We start from the raw sequence: 14,137 nt of genomic DNA, 5'->3' as shown, positions 1-14,137 counted from the left end.
CCGCTGATGAATAAAGGGACTAAGCTGAAAGAAAATGAATGTACAATAAGACCTGTAGAGTTCAATTTAGGTACTAAACTGAAGTGCATCTGTGATGTGACTACTATTATTTCTCATGTTTACTGTTAACCTGTGGAACTAGAGGCTTGTCTAAACTGTACTTTTACATTTTGCATAAACATTTTACAAAAATACCATCTTTCCATTCAATGTGTTACTAGCATGTTCATATTTTGGGCTCTATACACCCAGCGCATTAAGATGCAGGACGTGTTTGGCATGATTTGTTGCTATTTTCAGACCAGCGCAACTGTAATTTTCAGGTTTTTCTCCACGTTGTTTAAATAGTAAATCCATTTGCACCACTCTGTGGACTCATGGGTGTGCTGGTCTACAAAGGAGGTGTGTTAAGGCGCATTGTTGGAGTGTTGCTATTTTGAGAAACTGAAATAGACCGTACCATTGACCAACTAAAAGCTGCTGTAAAGTCCAGCAGAACGCGTTAGTTATGCATCTATGCAGGTCTAAACTCTTACACACTGCTGAATACACACAGGATGAACAGCAACACACAAATATCTTTACAGATGAAAACAATTAAAGGATTAAAATGATCCAGAAATGATGATCTTCTACATCAATATAAACACCACTGCCTCCATGCCTTCTTCACCTCAGGGGGCTTTTTTAGTTTATTCATGACGATCTGCATCTGTATTATGTTATTATTATTATTAGCAGTGTTATTGATTATCTGCAGATTTATATGTGTTTTAATGTAAACAAGTGTAGATTTGTCCACCTGTGGGGTTTTGGAGACGTCTGCATCACCATATGGGGAATAAGAACAGGACGTGTGTTTGGATATAACTCAGTGTTTGAGCACACTTCATTATTATTGTTCATTTATTCCTTTGCTGGAGATTAGAACTGAATTTAGAAATAGTTTAGACACAAATCTTTGTGCTTAACAAATGAAATTAAATATGTCAGCTAATGGATGTGTTTAGTGGAGTGAGTTTCCACTGTTTCCTCACTCCACCAAAGTAAAGGAGTAAAGAGTAAAAGTAAAGTAAAGAGAAAGTAAAGAGGCTGAATGGAGGAGGCTCGTTCTTTATCCTCGCGCTGCAGATGCTCTCTTTAACTGTTTTCTCACTAGTGAAGCGTTCATTTTTACACTTACAAAGTCCGCCATGTAAATAGTAAATGCACCATGGTGCGACACAACTGACTCCTGAAAGGGAATGAGAGACGAGACTCTGATTGGTTTAATGCATGTTATGCTCAAAACACACGCAGAACTCATTAAGAGAATAAGCACAACCCTGTTAGACCATGCGCCGAGGCGCAGAGCGTATTTATCCATCCTTAAAATAGCAAAAGTAGATTCAGACATGCCCTTAATGCTTTTGTGCCATGCGCTTTAAACTTTGCACATAGATCATTAAAATAGAGCCCAATGTGTTTAAAAGAAGTCTATAAGACGTTCAAACATTGACTGCTTGGCTTAAAACTAGGCTAAATTTGGGCTGTTAGTGACAACTGAAATGTCCAAGAATAGGCCAAAAATAGACTAGCCATCAAATACACAGGAATGAATGAGTACACATGTGAAGTCTGTCTAATGTGTGTATTTGAAGACTAGTCTATGTTTGGGCTATTTCTTTATAGACGTCTATATATATATATATATATATATATATATATATATATATATATATATATATATATATATATATATATATATATATATATATATATATATATATATATATATATATATATATATATTTCATGGTCAGTCCAAATATAGCCTTGTTTTAGCCAAGCTGTCTATGTGTAGATGTCTATTAGATGTCTACTACACAAATGTATACTAATAGCTGATTTCTTTTCTTTGCCATGATGACAGTAAATAATATTTGACTAGATATTCTTGAAGACACTTGTATTCAACATTTAAAGGCTTAACTAGGTTAATTAGGCTAAAGTTAGGGTAATTAGGCAAGTCATTGTATAACAGTGGTTTGTTCTGGAGACAATCCAAAACTAATATTGCTTGAGGGGGCTAATAATATTGACCTTAAAATGACTTTAAAACAATTAAAAACTGTTTTTATTCTAGCCGAAATAAAACAAATAAGACTTTCTCCAGAAGAAAAAATATTATAGGGAATACTGTGAAAAATTCCTGAATCTGTTAAACATCATTGGGAAATATTAGGGCTATATATATATATATATATATATATATATATATATATATATATATATATATATATATATATATATATATATATATACATAATTCTCTGACTTTCAATGTGTGGAATAGAACTTTCCAAGATATTCCAGATATTCCATTACCAAGTGGAATTCTGTCTGGAGTATTCCGGAATCCTGCAGCATGTGTTGATAAGGATGGCACAGAAATGTTTCCTCAGATCAGGAGCGGTGGGTTTATTAGGTCAGAAGCGTACAATAGCACAAATCCAGCGTGACAGATCAACAAACCCCCTCTGATCCGCACACCAATTTACTTGCTCCACTGGCTGGACTTCAGGAATCGCAGACATCAGGACCAATCACATCTGACAGCGCTGTTTCCCTATGGAGAATACTAGGAAAACAACGCTCTGTGTTCAGGCACAAATCAAATCTTTGTATTTTTACACTATTTCTTCAGAAAAGAGGATGTCATTTAGTATCTTAAAGTGTCCTGTAATATTGTGCTGGAGACTCCAACAATGGGTTTACATGCACCTAAGCTAAAAAAATATGATTCAGCATTTCATATGGCTTAAGGTCTGTAAGCCCCTCCCCCTTCCTAAGCTAACTCTGACCTGGGGTGCATTTCCCAAACAACGACGAAACTCGCAGCTGAACTATCATAGTACGATGCATCGTTTGGGAAAAGAACGATGTAGTGACGAGTGTTTCCCAAAACCCATAGTTTCTCTGTCGCAGATTCATCGTTTGAACCATGTTAATTATAACATAAAATTACCATAATTATGCTCTAAACGGTGTGGAGTGACAACTTCTTTAGAGAAGAACCCCATCATTTCTTTGTGCAAATTATATTGTTTTACACGCACACACATTTTAAATAAAATACAGTTAGTATTACAATTAGTTTTGCTAAAAACATGCACTCGCTTTCCATATTAACAGAAATATATGTAAATAGCACATATAGAGCCTGTGTTTCCTTTATAAATATTATAGAGAACATTACAGTCTATTCTAAAACATAAAATCCCTTACAAAAGCGAACATGTATTCTAATATATATATATATATATATAAATTATATAAATAAACAAATAATGAGGCTATTTATTAAGAAATTAAGTTTAATATTTAATATTTATTAGGAAATTTAAAAAAATCCTACTTTCATAATAATAATAATAATAATAATAATAATAATAATAATAATAATAATAATAACAATAATAACAATAATATTAATAATAATAACAATAATAATAATAATATTAATAATAATAATAATAATAATAATAATAATAATAACAATAATAATAATAACAACAACAACAATAATAATAATAATAATAATAATAACAACAACAATAATAATAACAATAATAATAATAATAATAATAATAATAATAATAATAATAATAATAATAATAATAATAATAATAATGATGATGATGATGATGATGATTAAGTAGGATATTGTTCATAAATTTTTTTAAGTCTACTTTTACAATTTGACACATGTAAACTACTGCAGAAATGTTCTAACCAACAGGCCCAAGTCATATACAGTACAGATACTTTATATAAATACTTCATATCAAGTATTATATATATATATATATATATATATATATATATATATATATATATATATATATATATATATATATATATATATATATATATATATATATATATATATATATATATATATATATATATATATACTTTAGATAAATAACCTATTATAAATTAAAAGCATTAGCTTCTGTTGTGTTTTTTGATTTAACAAGCTTTGGAGGTGTTCCGCTTTTTAATAATAGGTCACCTAAAGCTTTCGTCATGAGCCACGGCTGTGTTCAAAATGACATCAATGTCTTCAAAGTGCACGGCGAAGGGAGCGCAATTGTAATCATGAAGATAAACAAGGTTAGGTAAACAAAAATATTAACTAAAAATGCAATAAAAGTGTACAATAAGGCCTCTAGAGTTCAATTTAGGTACTGAACTGAAGTACATCTGTGATGTGATTACCACTATTACTTCTCATATCTGCTGATGTGTGGGGGAAACCTGTAGAACTAGAGGCTTGTCTAAACTGTACTTTACTTTTTGCATACAAAGTATTACATTTCCATTTAATATGATACAAGCAGTTTCATATTTTGTGTTTAAAAGAGGTCTAAAAGACGTCCAAACATCAATGACATCAATGTCTTCAAAGTGCACTGGGAAGGGAGCGCAATTGTAAACATGAAGATTGCTAAAACTGAACTGTAAAAATACTTTGAAAGCAAATTACACCTAAGAGAGAAAACTTTTAAAAATAATTCCACGTTCAAATGTTAGAACGTTCTAAACTAATAGGGCATAGGGGGGATAACAGGGAATAGAACACAGCCAGGAACTATGTTTCTAACAGCTCCAGAGGTGTAGTTGCAAGCATTTAAGCTTGCGATGCAGTTTGCGAATGTCCATTGGAACGATTGACTTGGGAAACGGCAAATCAACTAACTATGCTTGTAATGGCAGAACTTGCGATTCTAGTTGGCTAATGAGGGTTTTCGGAAATGCACCCCTGATTGGTCAGCTCTGGGGTCAAGTCTGTTTTGACAGGTCTTTCTGTCTTTTAATTCCGTGTCAGAAATGCTCATTTCAGAATGTTTTTGTGTTGTGGGTGGGCGGAGATTATGCAAATGAGTTACTTTGATCATGTTTAGATCAGAAGCAGGCTCAGTGGTTAGCACTGTGGCTTTAAGGCAAGAAGGTCGCTGGTTTGAGTGCCGGCTGGGTCATTTGGCGTTTCTATGTGGAGTTTGCATGTTCTCCCCTTGTTGGTGTGGGTTTCCTCTAGGAGCTCCGGTTTCCCCCACAGTCCAAACACATGCAGTATAGGGGAATTGGGGAAACTAAATAGGCCATAGCGTATGAGTGTGTGTGTATGGGTGTTTCCCAGTACTGGGTTGCGGCCGGAAAGGCGTCCGCTGCGTAAAACATATGCTGAAATAGTTGGCGGTTCATTCTACTGTGGCGACCCCTAATAAATAAGGGATTAAGCCAAAGAAAAATGAATGAATGAATATTTGAGAGTGGGCATTTTTTGATGAACAACTTAACAGACTGTTTACACCAATGGGCAGCTATGCTCATTCTTCATTTTCTTTTCGGCTTAGTCCTTTTATTAATCAGGGGTCACCACAGTGGAATGAACCGCCAACTTATCCAGCATATGTTTTACGCTGCGAATGCCCTTCCAGCTGCAACCCATCTCTGGGAAACACCCATACACACACACACACACACGCACACTACGGCCAATTTAGCCTACCCAATTCCCCTATACCTCATGAGTTTGGACTGTGGGGGAAACCGGAGCACCTGCAGGAAACCCACGACAACACGGGGAGAACATGCAAACTCCACACAGAAATCCCAACTGACCCAGCCGGGACTCGAACCAGTGGCCTTTATAATATACCCATATAATTGAATGTAATATCTTTTGTTGATGTTGGATACTCAGTCATGTTGCCAGATCTTGGCGGAGAAACAACTCCATGATTTCTGTAAACGTATATTCGTTAAATTTAAATAAACAAATTAAATTTAGTAACTTTCAATTTAATTCATTTATATTAATTCACCCAAATAAATTGTTTACAACCACATAACTTAAAAACTTGGGGTGGGGGGTGGAGGGGTCCAAGGGGAAATCCAAGGAATCATGTTTTCAGTGTATAAAGAGAGAAAAATCTAAATGATATCTATAGAAAATAAGACAAATATCTGCATCTGACCACTTTAATAACTCTAATCATCTTGATGTATTTTTGAGCCAAGGCTTAAAGAACAAGCCCACATGGCAACACCACAGGTTTGTTGACTTAATAGAGTGTTTTACTTACAATTTGTATCATTTTAAATGTCTTTGCTGTTTCTTTTGATCAGTTACTCTTGAACGGTGGAATATATATGCCTTATGATCTGCAATGCAAAACTAATGAGCGCATTACCATATGACCTACATTTACATATCACTGCATATTCATCCCCACATCTCGATGAAAACAGCATGAACTGTATTGGTTAGCATATTATAACAGAGGTCATTTACAGTACATTTAAATAAGCAGAAAAAACACCATGATTAGTTTACCTGTATCATATACAATATATTTCATTTCTGAATAATGCACCTGTTTTAAATGTTATTTCCTTTATTTCGCTTATTTTCTTCCCTTTTTTACTTTGTTTTTAATATTATTTAATAAAAAAAACACACAGCTTTAACTTCTGTAGTTAGTTTTTAAGATAAACAAGGTAAGGTAAACAAAAATATTAACTAAAAATGCAATAAAAGTGTACAATAAGGCCTCTAGAGTTCAGTTTCGGTACTGAATTAAAGTACATCTGTGATGTGATTACCACTATAATTTCTCATATCTGCTGATGTGTGGGGGAAACCTGTAGAACTAGAAGCTTGTCTAAACTGTACTTTACATTTTGCATACAAAGTATTACATTTACATTTAATATGATACTAGCAGTTTCATAGTTTGTGTTTAAAAGAAGTCTAAAAGATGTCCAAACATAGACTGCTTGGCTAAAACTAGACTACATTTGGGCTGTCAGTGAAAATCTGATGTCCAAGAATAGGCCAAAAATAGACTAGTCATCAAATACACAGGAATGAATGAGTACACATGTGAAGTCTGTCTAATGTGTGTATTTGAAGACTAGTCTCTTATTGGGGCTATATATTTATAGATGTCTATGTATTTTCATGGTCAGCCCTAATGTAGCCTTGTTTTAGCCAAGCTTTCTTTGTGTAGATGTCTATTAGATGTCTACTAGACACACAATTATTGGGGGATTCTTTGTAATTGTTTGTGAAGTTTGCAAGTATGTCTGAGTGGAAACTATGTATACAGCCTCTTTCACACAGTAATTATTGGTAAACCGTGGAAAAAATACCAAAATGACTTTACCGGTAACTTCAAATATTGAACAGATTGAACTTCTCATTCTGGAACAAATTTTCCCATAATTAAAAAAAAGCCTGTTCACACATGATTTGTTTACAGTAATTTTCTGGTAATTTTCCACAAAAGTAATTAAATAAACATTAGCACAAAAGTAATCTAAATGTAATCCAAAAGTAGTCAGATTACATTACCATGATTGTGTAATCCAAGAGTTTCATTACTACAAATTGAATCATGTAATGAAATAAAGGTTAGCACAAAAGTAATCTAAATGTAATCCAAAAGTAATCAGATTACATTACCATAAGTGTGTAATCTAAATGTTTATATTATTACAATATTATCAAGTAATCAAATAAGGGTTAGCACAAAAGTAATCTAGATGTAATCCAAAGTAGTCAGATTACATTACCATATATGTGTAATCTAAGAGATTATATTACAGACTACAAATTGTATCATGTAATCAAATACTGGTTAGCACAAATCTAAATGTAATCCAAAAGTAATTAGATTACATTACCGCAAGTGTGTAGTCTAAGAGATAATATTACTGACTTCAAATTTTATCAAGCAATCAAATAAGGGTCATCAGAAAAGTAATCAAAATGTTATGCGAAAGTAGTTAGATTACATTACCCAAAATATGTAATCTAAGTTTTATTACTACAAATTGTATCATGTAATCAAATAAGTGTTAGTACAAAAGTAATCTAAATATAATCCTAATGAGTTAGATTACATTACCATAAGTGTATAATCTAAATGTTTATATTATTACAAATTTTATGATTTAATGAAATAAAGGTTAGCACAAAAGTAATCTAAATGTAATCCAAAAGTAATCAGATTACATAATCATAAATGTGTAATCTAAGAGATTACATTACTGACTACAAATGTTATCAAGTAATCATATAAGGGTTAGCACAAATCTAAATGCAATACAAAAGTAATTAGATTACATTACGGTAACTGTGTAATCTAAGAGATAATATTACTGACTACTAATTTTATCAAGCGATCAAATAAGGGTCATCAGAAAAGTAATCAAAATGTTATGCGAAAGTAGTTAGATTACATTACCGTTACTGTGTTATCTAAGAGATAATATTATTGTCTACAAATTTTATCAAGCAATCAAATAAGGGTCATCAGAAAAGTAATCAAAATGTTATGCGAAAGTAATTAGATTACATTACTCAAATTGTGTAATCTAAGTTTTATTACTACAAATTGTATTATGTAATCAAATAAATGTTAGTACAAAAGTAATCTAAATATAATCCAAAGTAGTTAGATTACATTACCATAAGTGTATAATCAAAATGTTTATATTATTACAAATTTTATGATGTAATGAAATAAGGGTTATCACAAAAGTAATCTAAATGTAATCCAAAAGTAATCAGATTACTTTATCATAAATGTGTAATCTAAGAGATTATATTACTGACTACAAATGTTATCAAGTAATCATATAAGGGTTAGCACAAAAGTAATCTAAATGTAATCCAAAGTAGACAGATTACTTTATCATAAGTGTGGAATCTAAGAGATTATATTACTGACTACAATTTGTATCATGTAATCAAATAAGGGTTAGCACAAAAGTAATCTAAATGTAATCCAGAAGTGGTCAGATTACATTACCACTATTTATTCTAAATGATTATATTACTGACAACTAATTTTGTAATGTAATTTGTAAAAAGTAACTGCGGTAAGTAATCCAGCAGCTCTGTATATATGTGTACGTTGTACTGTCAGTGCTCCTGTGACCCAGGTTAAGCTGGTTTGGTTTTGGTCTTTTCTGCTGTGATAAACTTCTGTCTCTGACACCTGCCACATCTGAGCTATCGCTCCACCTTGCAGATCTCAGTTTCTGCTCCAGTGATGCCTCCGTTTGCAGTCAGTAATGAGTCTCTTGAGCTCCTCTCGTACTGTTAAAAAAGACCAGGGAGAAGTCAGAGCAGGAAAACCTTCACAAAATATGTGCAGCCATATTGCAATATGGTGAATTGATATGAACTGGTACAAGTTGTGCAATGAGTGAAATTAGGTATATGTTTTTACTTATGTTTCCATACAGCAGAAATCCATATCAGTTCAACAAAATCAAACACAGTGCTTGAGGGGTAGTTAATTTGTTAGTGCTCTTGGATAAGAGATTCATAAAAATATACAATAAAATCATAATTCAATCGAAAAGTAAGTGAAAAAATGAAAGAGCCTTTATTAACATGGCTATTATTTAGGCAATGCAAGCTGTTCTTAAAGAATAGCCATGTAATAAAGGCTTTTTCATTTTTTCATCTCACAGCATGTCTGAGTCAATATTTCTCCTACAATCAGATTTTTTTTTGTCCTAAAATGGAGTATTTTACTTCATGCTAATTCACCAAAATATAAAGTTATCAACTTTAACTTTAAAGGAACTCAATGTAAGAACATTTGCAAATAACTCAAATTCAAGACATTTTTATAAGATAAAAAATAAAATGAAAACAAAACAGTTGTAGGTTTAAGACTAGACCTTCCATATCTCTCAAAACACGCAAATCTCTCAATGTTTTGCTCAAAAGACAAATAGTTAAATAAAAAAAAAAATGTTTTAGGGTTTCCTATGATCTTACAGCAACTAAATATCCACTCACAGGCCACAATAAAAACAAAGCCATTCATACTGTACATTAGACAGACTTCACTTGCGTACTCATTCATTCATGTGTTTGCATATAACAAAATTAAAAATTGCACATGAGATGTTTAGTATTGTCTTGACAGTGAATTAGATGCTAGCATTTAAACTTATTCTACACTATTTTCACTACACTGAAAAACTAACAACACAGGCTCATTGTGGATACATACCCCTGTCTAAATTTCTGGAGCCCTCAAATTATGTAGCCAGAGGTACGTCTAGCTGCATTTCATCTTTAAAATAAACAATATGGGATGGTATGACGCTGCCGACAGCTTCTGTTCCTTTTCGCGATTCTGTAAAAAGGTGTTACCAATTTGCCCAGCAGCTCGCTGTGTATGCCGATGGACTTGAGATGTGAAGTGGAGCTTGAGTCTAGCGAAGAACGGTTCCAGAAACAAGCTAAAACAAAACCCCCCCAAAAAATTTTAATAAATAAACAAACAAACAACAGGCTCAAAACGTGGTAAAATCACTTGCCCTCGTGGGCTTTTCTTTTTCTAGATTGCTTTTGAAAACACTATCAGTTGGGTTTGGGGAAGGGGGTGGGTCAGCCAGTCCACAGCAAGCTAGCCTGGTCAGCTAAAGTGTACATTGAGACCTCTGGTGGATTTATGTGAGAAGAGGATGCGCGAGAGAATTTGAGGTCATTAAAAAGTGTACACAGCGGCCTCTGGTGGATTTGTAAAAACAGTGAGAAGTCATACCTCCAGTTACATAAATCGCTGTCCCTAGAAATGTAGACCTAGTTACATATCTGCAATGAGCCTGGGTTGAAGACTAAACTACTATTTTCTCCAAACACTCCAATAATGATGCATTTATCTGAAAATAAAGGCACGCCTTAGAATGTTCACTGTCCAATCAGAATCAAGCATTCGACAGCCCTATATTTTATAAACAATAATATTTCGCTCCAAATAAGCACTTTTAAAGTTAATCAGTATGAAGATAGAACTTTTTTTTCACCACTGTGGCATATCAGCTCAAAATGTTTCTCAGGTCTAATTTAATGTCTGCTTTTCTTCTCAGATGTAAACGAATGTGAGAAAAACCCCTGCAGAAATGGAGGAAGCTGCACAGACCTGCAAGCAAACTACACCTGTCAGTGTCCTGGAGAATTCATGGGACAAAACTGCCAGTACAGTAAGTGAGAATCCACTTTATCACTTCATTTTATTAAAAACCATCATATAATATTGTATTATATCATATCGTATCACATCATATCATGTATTGTATGGTATCGTCTCATCTATGTATCATATCATATCATATCATATCATGCATATCATCATCTGGTATTGTATCGTGTCTCATATCATATCATGTATCGTATGGTATTGCATCCTGTATTGTGTGGTATCGTCGCATCTTATGTATCATATCATATGCATCGTATGGTATTGCATCATGTATCGTATCATATCATGTATCGTATGGTTTTGTATCATATGGTATTATATCATATCATGTATCGTATGGTATTGTATCCTGTATTGTATGGTATCGAATCATATCATGTATCGTATGGTATTGTCTCATGTATCGGATGGTATTACATGGTATAATATAGTATGGTATGATATCGTATGGTATTGTAAGGTATGGTATGGCATATGGTATCCTATCCTGTATCGTCTTGTATCATGAATCATATGGTATGGTATGGTATGGTATGGTATGGCATATGGTATCAAATCATACCATGTATCGTATGGTACTGTATCATATGGTATAGTATGGTACGGTAAAGTATTGTGTGGTATCATATTGTATGGTATGGTATTGTATGGTATAGTATCGTATGGTGTCATATACCATAGTATAGTAGCGTATGGTATAGTATTGTATGGTATTGTATCGTATGGTATAGTTTTGCATGGTATCCTATCGTATGGTATGGTATAGTATCATATGGTATAGTATCGTAAGGTAAAGTATTGTATGTATCATATTGTATGGTATAGTATTGTATGGTATAGTTTTGCTTGGTATCATATAGTATGGTATGGTATTGTGTGGTATAGTATCATATGGTATAGTATCGTATGGTGTAGTATCATATGGTATAGCATTTTATGGTATGGTATGGCATCGTATCATATAGTATAGTATCATATAGGGTAGTATCGTGTGGTATAGCATTGTATGGTATGGTATGGTTTCATATCATATGGTATAGTATCGTATGGGGTAGTATCGTATGGTATAGCATTTTATGGTATGGTATCGAATGGTATGGTATCATATAGTATGGTATGGTATCGTATCAAGTATTGTATGGTATGGTATTGTATCATATATTGTATGGTGTCGTATCGTATGATATAGTATCATATGATATAATATTGTATGGTATGGTATCGAACGGTTTGGTATTGTATTGTATCATGTAATGTATAGTATGGTATCATATGGTATGTAATCGTATGGTATCATATAGTATTGTATGGTATCGTGTGGTATAGTATCGTATGATATCGTATCATGTATTGTATGGTATCATATCATATGGTATAGTATCATATAATGTAATATAATATGGTACAGTATGGTATAGTTTTGCATGGTATCATACCGTATGGTATGGTATAGTATCGTATGGTATAGTATTGTATGGTATGGTATAGTAGCGTATTGTATAGTATTGTATCGTAAATTGTCCTAATTATGTGTTGGATTGTCCTACAGCACATCTAAATGCATCTAAGATAAAAAATTATTTTGTAATTTTCTCAGAATGTGTGTTTTATATTGGAATAATTTTGCTGTGATTTGAATCAATTCTGGTCTGTAAGCCCCTCCCCCTTCTATAAGCTAACTCTGCTCTGATTGGTCAAGTCTGTTTTGATTGGACTTTCTGAATCTATTCTTTAATGTATTAGATGGGTGGAAATTATGCAAATGAGCTACAAATAATGTTGATTTAGACCAGTAGAAGACTTATATAAAATAATATAAAATTTAAAAACAGTGGGCGTGGCTTGTTTTTTTTCTACTGCTAGCTGATTGGATGTAGTAAAGTAGGTGTTTCATTCAGAAAGATGGGGAAAAGAGTTTGGGGAGAGTTGTTACAACCAGACTCCTCCTGCTCACCATTTCTGATTGTTGTCAAAACTGACAGCTGGAGGGGCGTGGCTAAATATGTTAGACTGAAAGCAAACAAGAAGTGCATTTTCAGATTTCAACTTTTAGATTACAGGAGCAAACCTTTTTTTTCTTAATGACATGCACAGATGTAGCGTTCACCAAAAAACTAGCAACATAAGCAACAATTCATCAAAACGATGTTTGATTCGACTGGTCAAAATGATTCAGATTCAACTCTTTCCTTTCAGAAACATTATCTATATTTATCACGCACTGTTTTGATGATCAAAACAATGAGTTTGGTGTTTTTCTGAAAACTTACAGCATATGACCTGCTGTTTAAATATTCAGCATCGCATTAACCACTGCATCTCTGGAGGTACATCTCAAAAGTGTGTGTCGGCTGGAGGAGAAGAGCCATCTGCCTTTCACAGCCCTTCATAGGAGAAACTGAGTGAATGAGGCCAATATGACATCGACTGAGCAGAGACGAAATCAATCTGTCAGCTTCATCAGTTCAGACAGGAGAGTTTTTACTGATCTCCAGCAGCTAAACCAGAAGAGGCTGTGTGTAGGTTTTTGACTCCTCTAAAGTGATCTGTTTGCAGATGGTGACACAGTGGCTCAGTAGTTAGCACTGTGGCATCACAGCAAGAAGGTCGATAGTTTGAGTCCCGGCTGGGTCAGTTGGCATTTCTGTGTGGAGTTTGCATGTTCTCCCTGTGTTGGCGTGGGTTTCCTTCGGGTGCTCCGGTTTCCCCCACAGTCCAAACACATGCGCTATAGGGGAATTGGATGAGCCAAATTGGCTGTAGTGTATGATTGTGTGTGAGTGTATGAGTGTGTATGGGTGTTTCCCAATACTGGGTTGCGGCTGGAAAGGCATTCGCTGTTTTAAACATATGCTGGAATAGTTGGCGGTTCATTCCGCTGTGGCGACCCCTAATATATAAGGGGCTAAGACGATGGAAAATGAATGAATGAATCTAGAGATTCTGTCTGAGCCTACTAATGTACTACTAGTAACTGATTACACAAAACAGCACTCCTAACTCACACTGACACTTACATAAGTGTGTGTTATTTGCTGGTGTCTTCTGAGGTGTCAGGTGTGGCCAAACACATC

General features: G+C 33.8%; 1 protein-coding gene across 1 annotated transcript in view; it reads left to right on the top strand.

Moving 5' to 3' along the window:
• edil3b (EGF-like repeats and discoidin I-like domains 3b) overlaps window positions 1-14,137 on the top strand; it is an 80,580-nt gene that overhangs the window by 15,597 nt on the left and 50,846 nt on the right. Inside the window, exon 5 of the mRNA XM_056467501.1 lies at window positions 10,951-11,064. Coding sequence (XP_056323476.1) covers window positions 10,951-11,064 — 114 coding nt within the window. The remainder of the gene's footprint in view (window positions 1-10,950; window positions 11,065-14,137) is intronic.

This window comes from Danio aesculapii, chromosome 10 (assembly GCF_903798145.1).
Source record: "Danio aesculapii chromosome 10, fDanAes4.1, whole genome shotgun sequence".
In the NCBI taxonomy this organism is placed as follows: domain Eukaryota; kingdom Metazoa; phylum Chordata; class Actinopteri; order Cypriniformes; family Danionidae; genus Danio; species Danio aesculapii.
The sequence above is the reverse complement of the archived record's forward strand: the minus strand, read 5'-3'. Positions and strand labels throughout refer to the sequence as shown.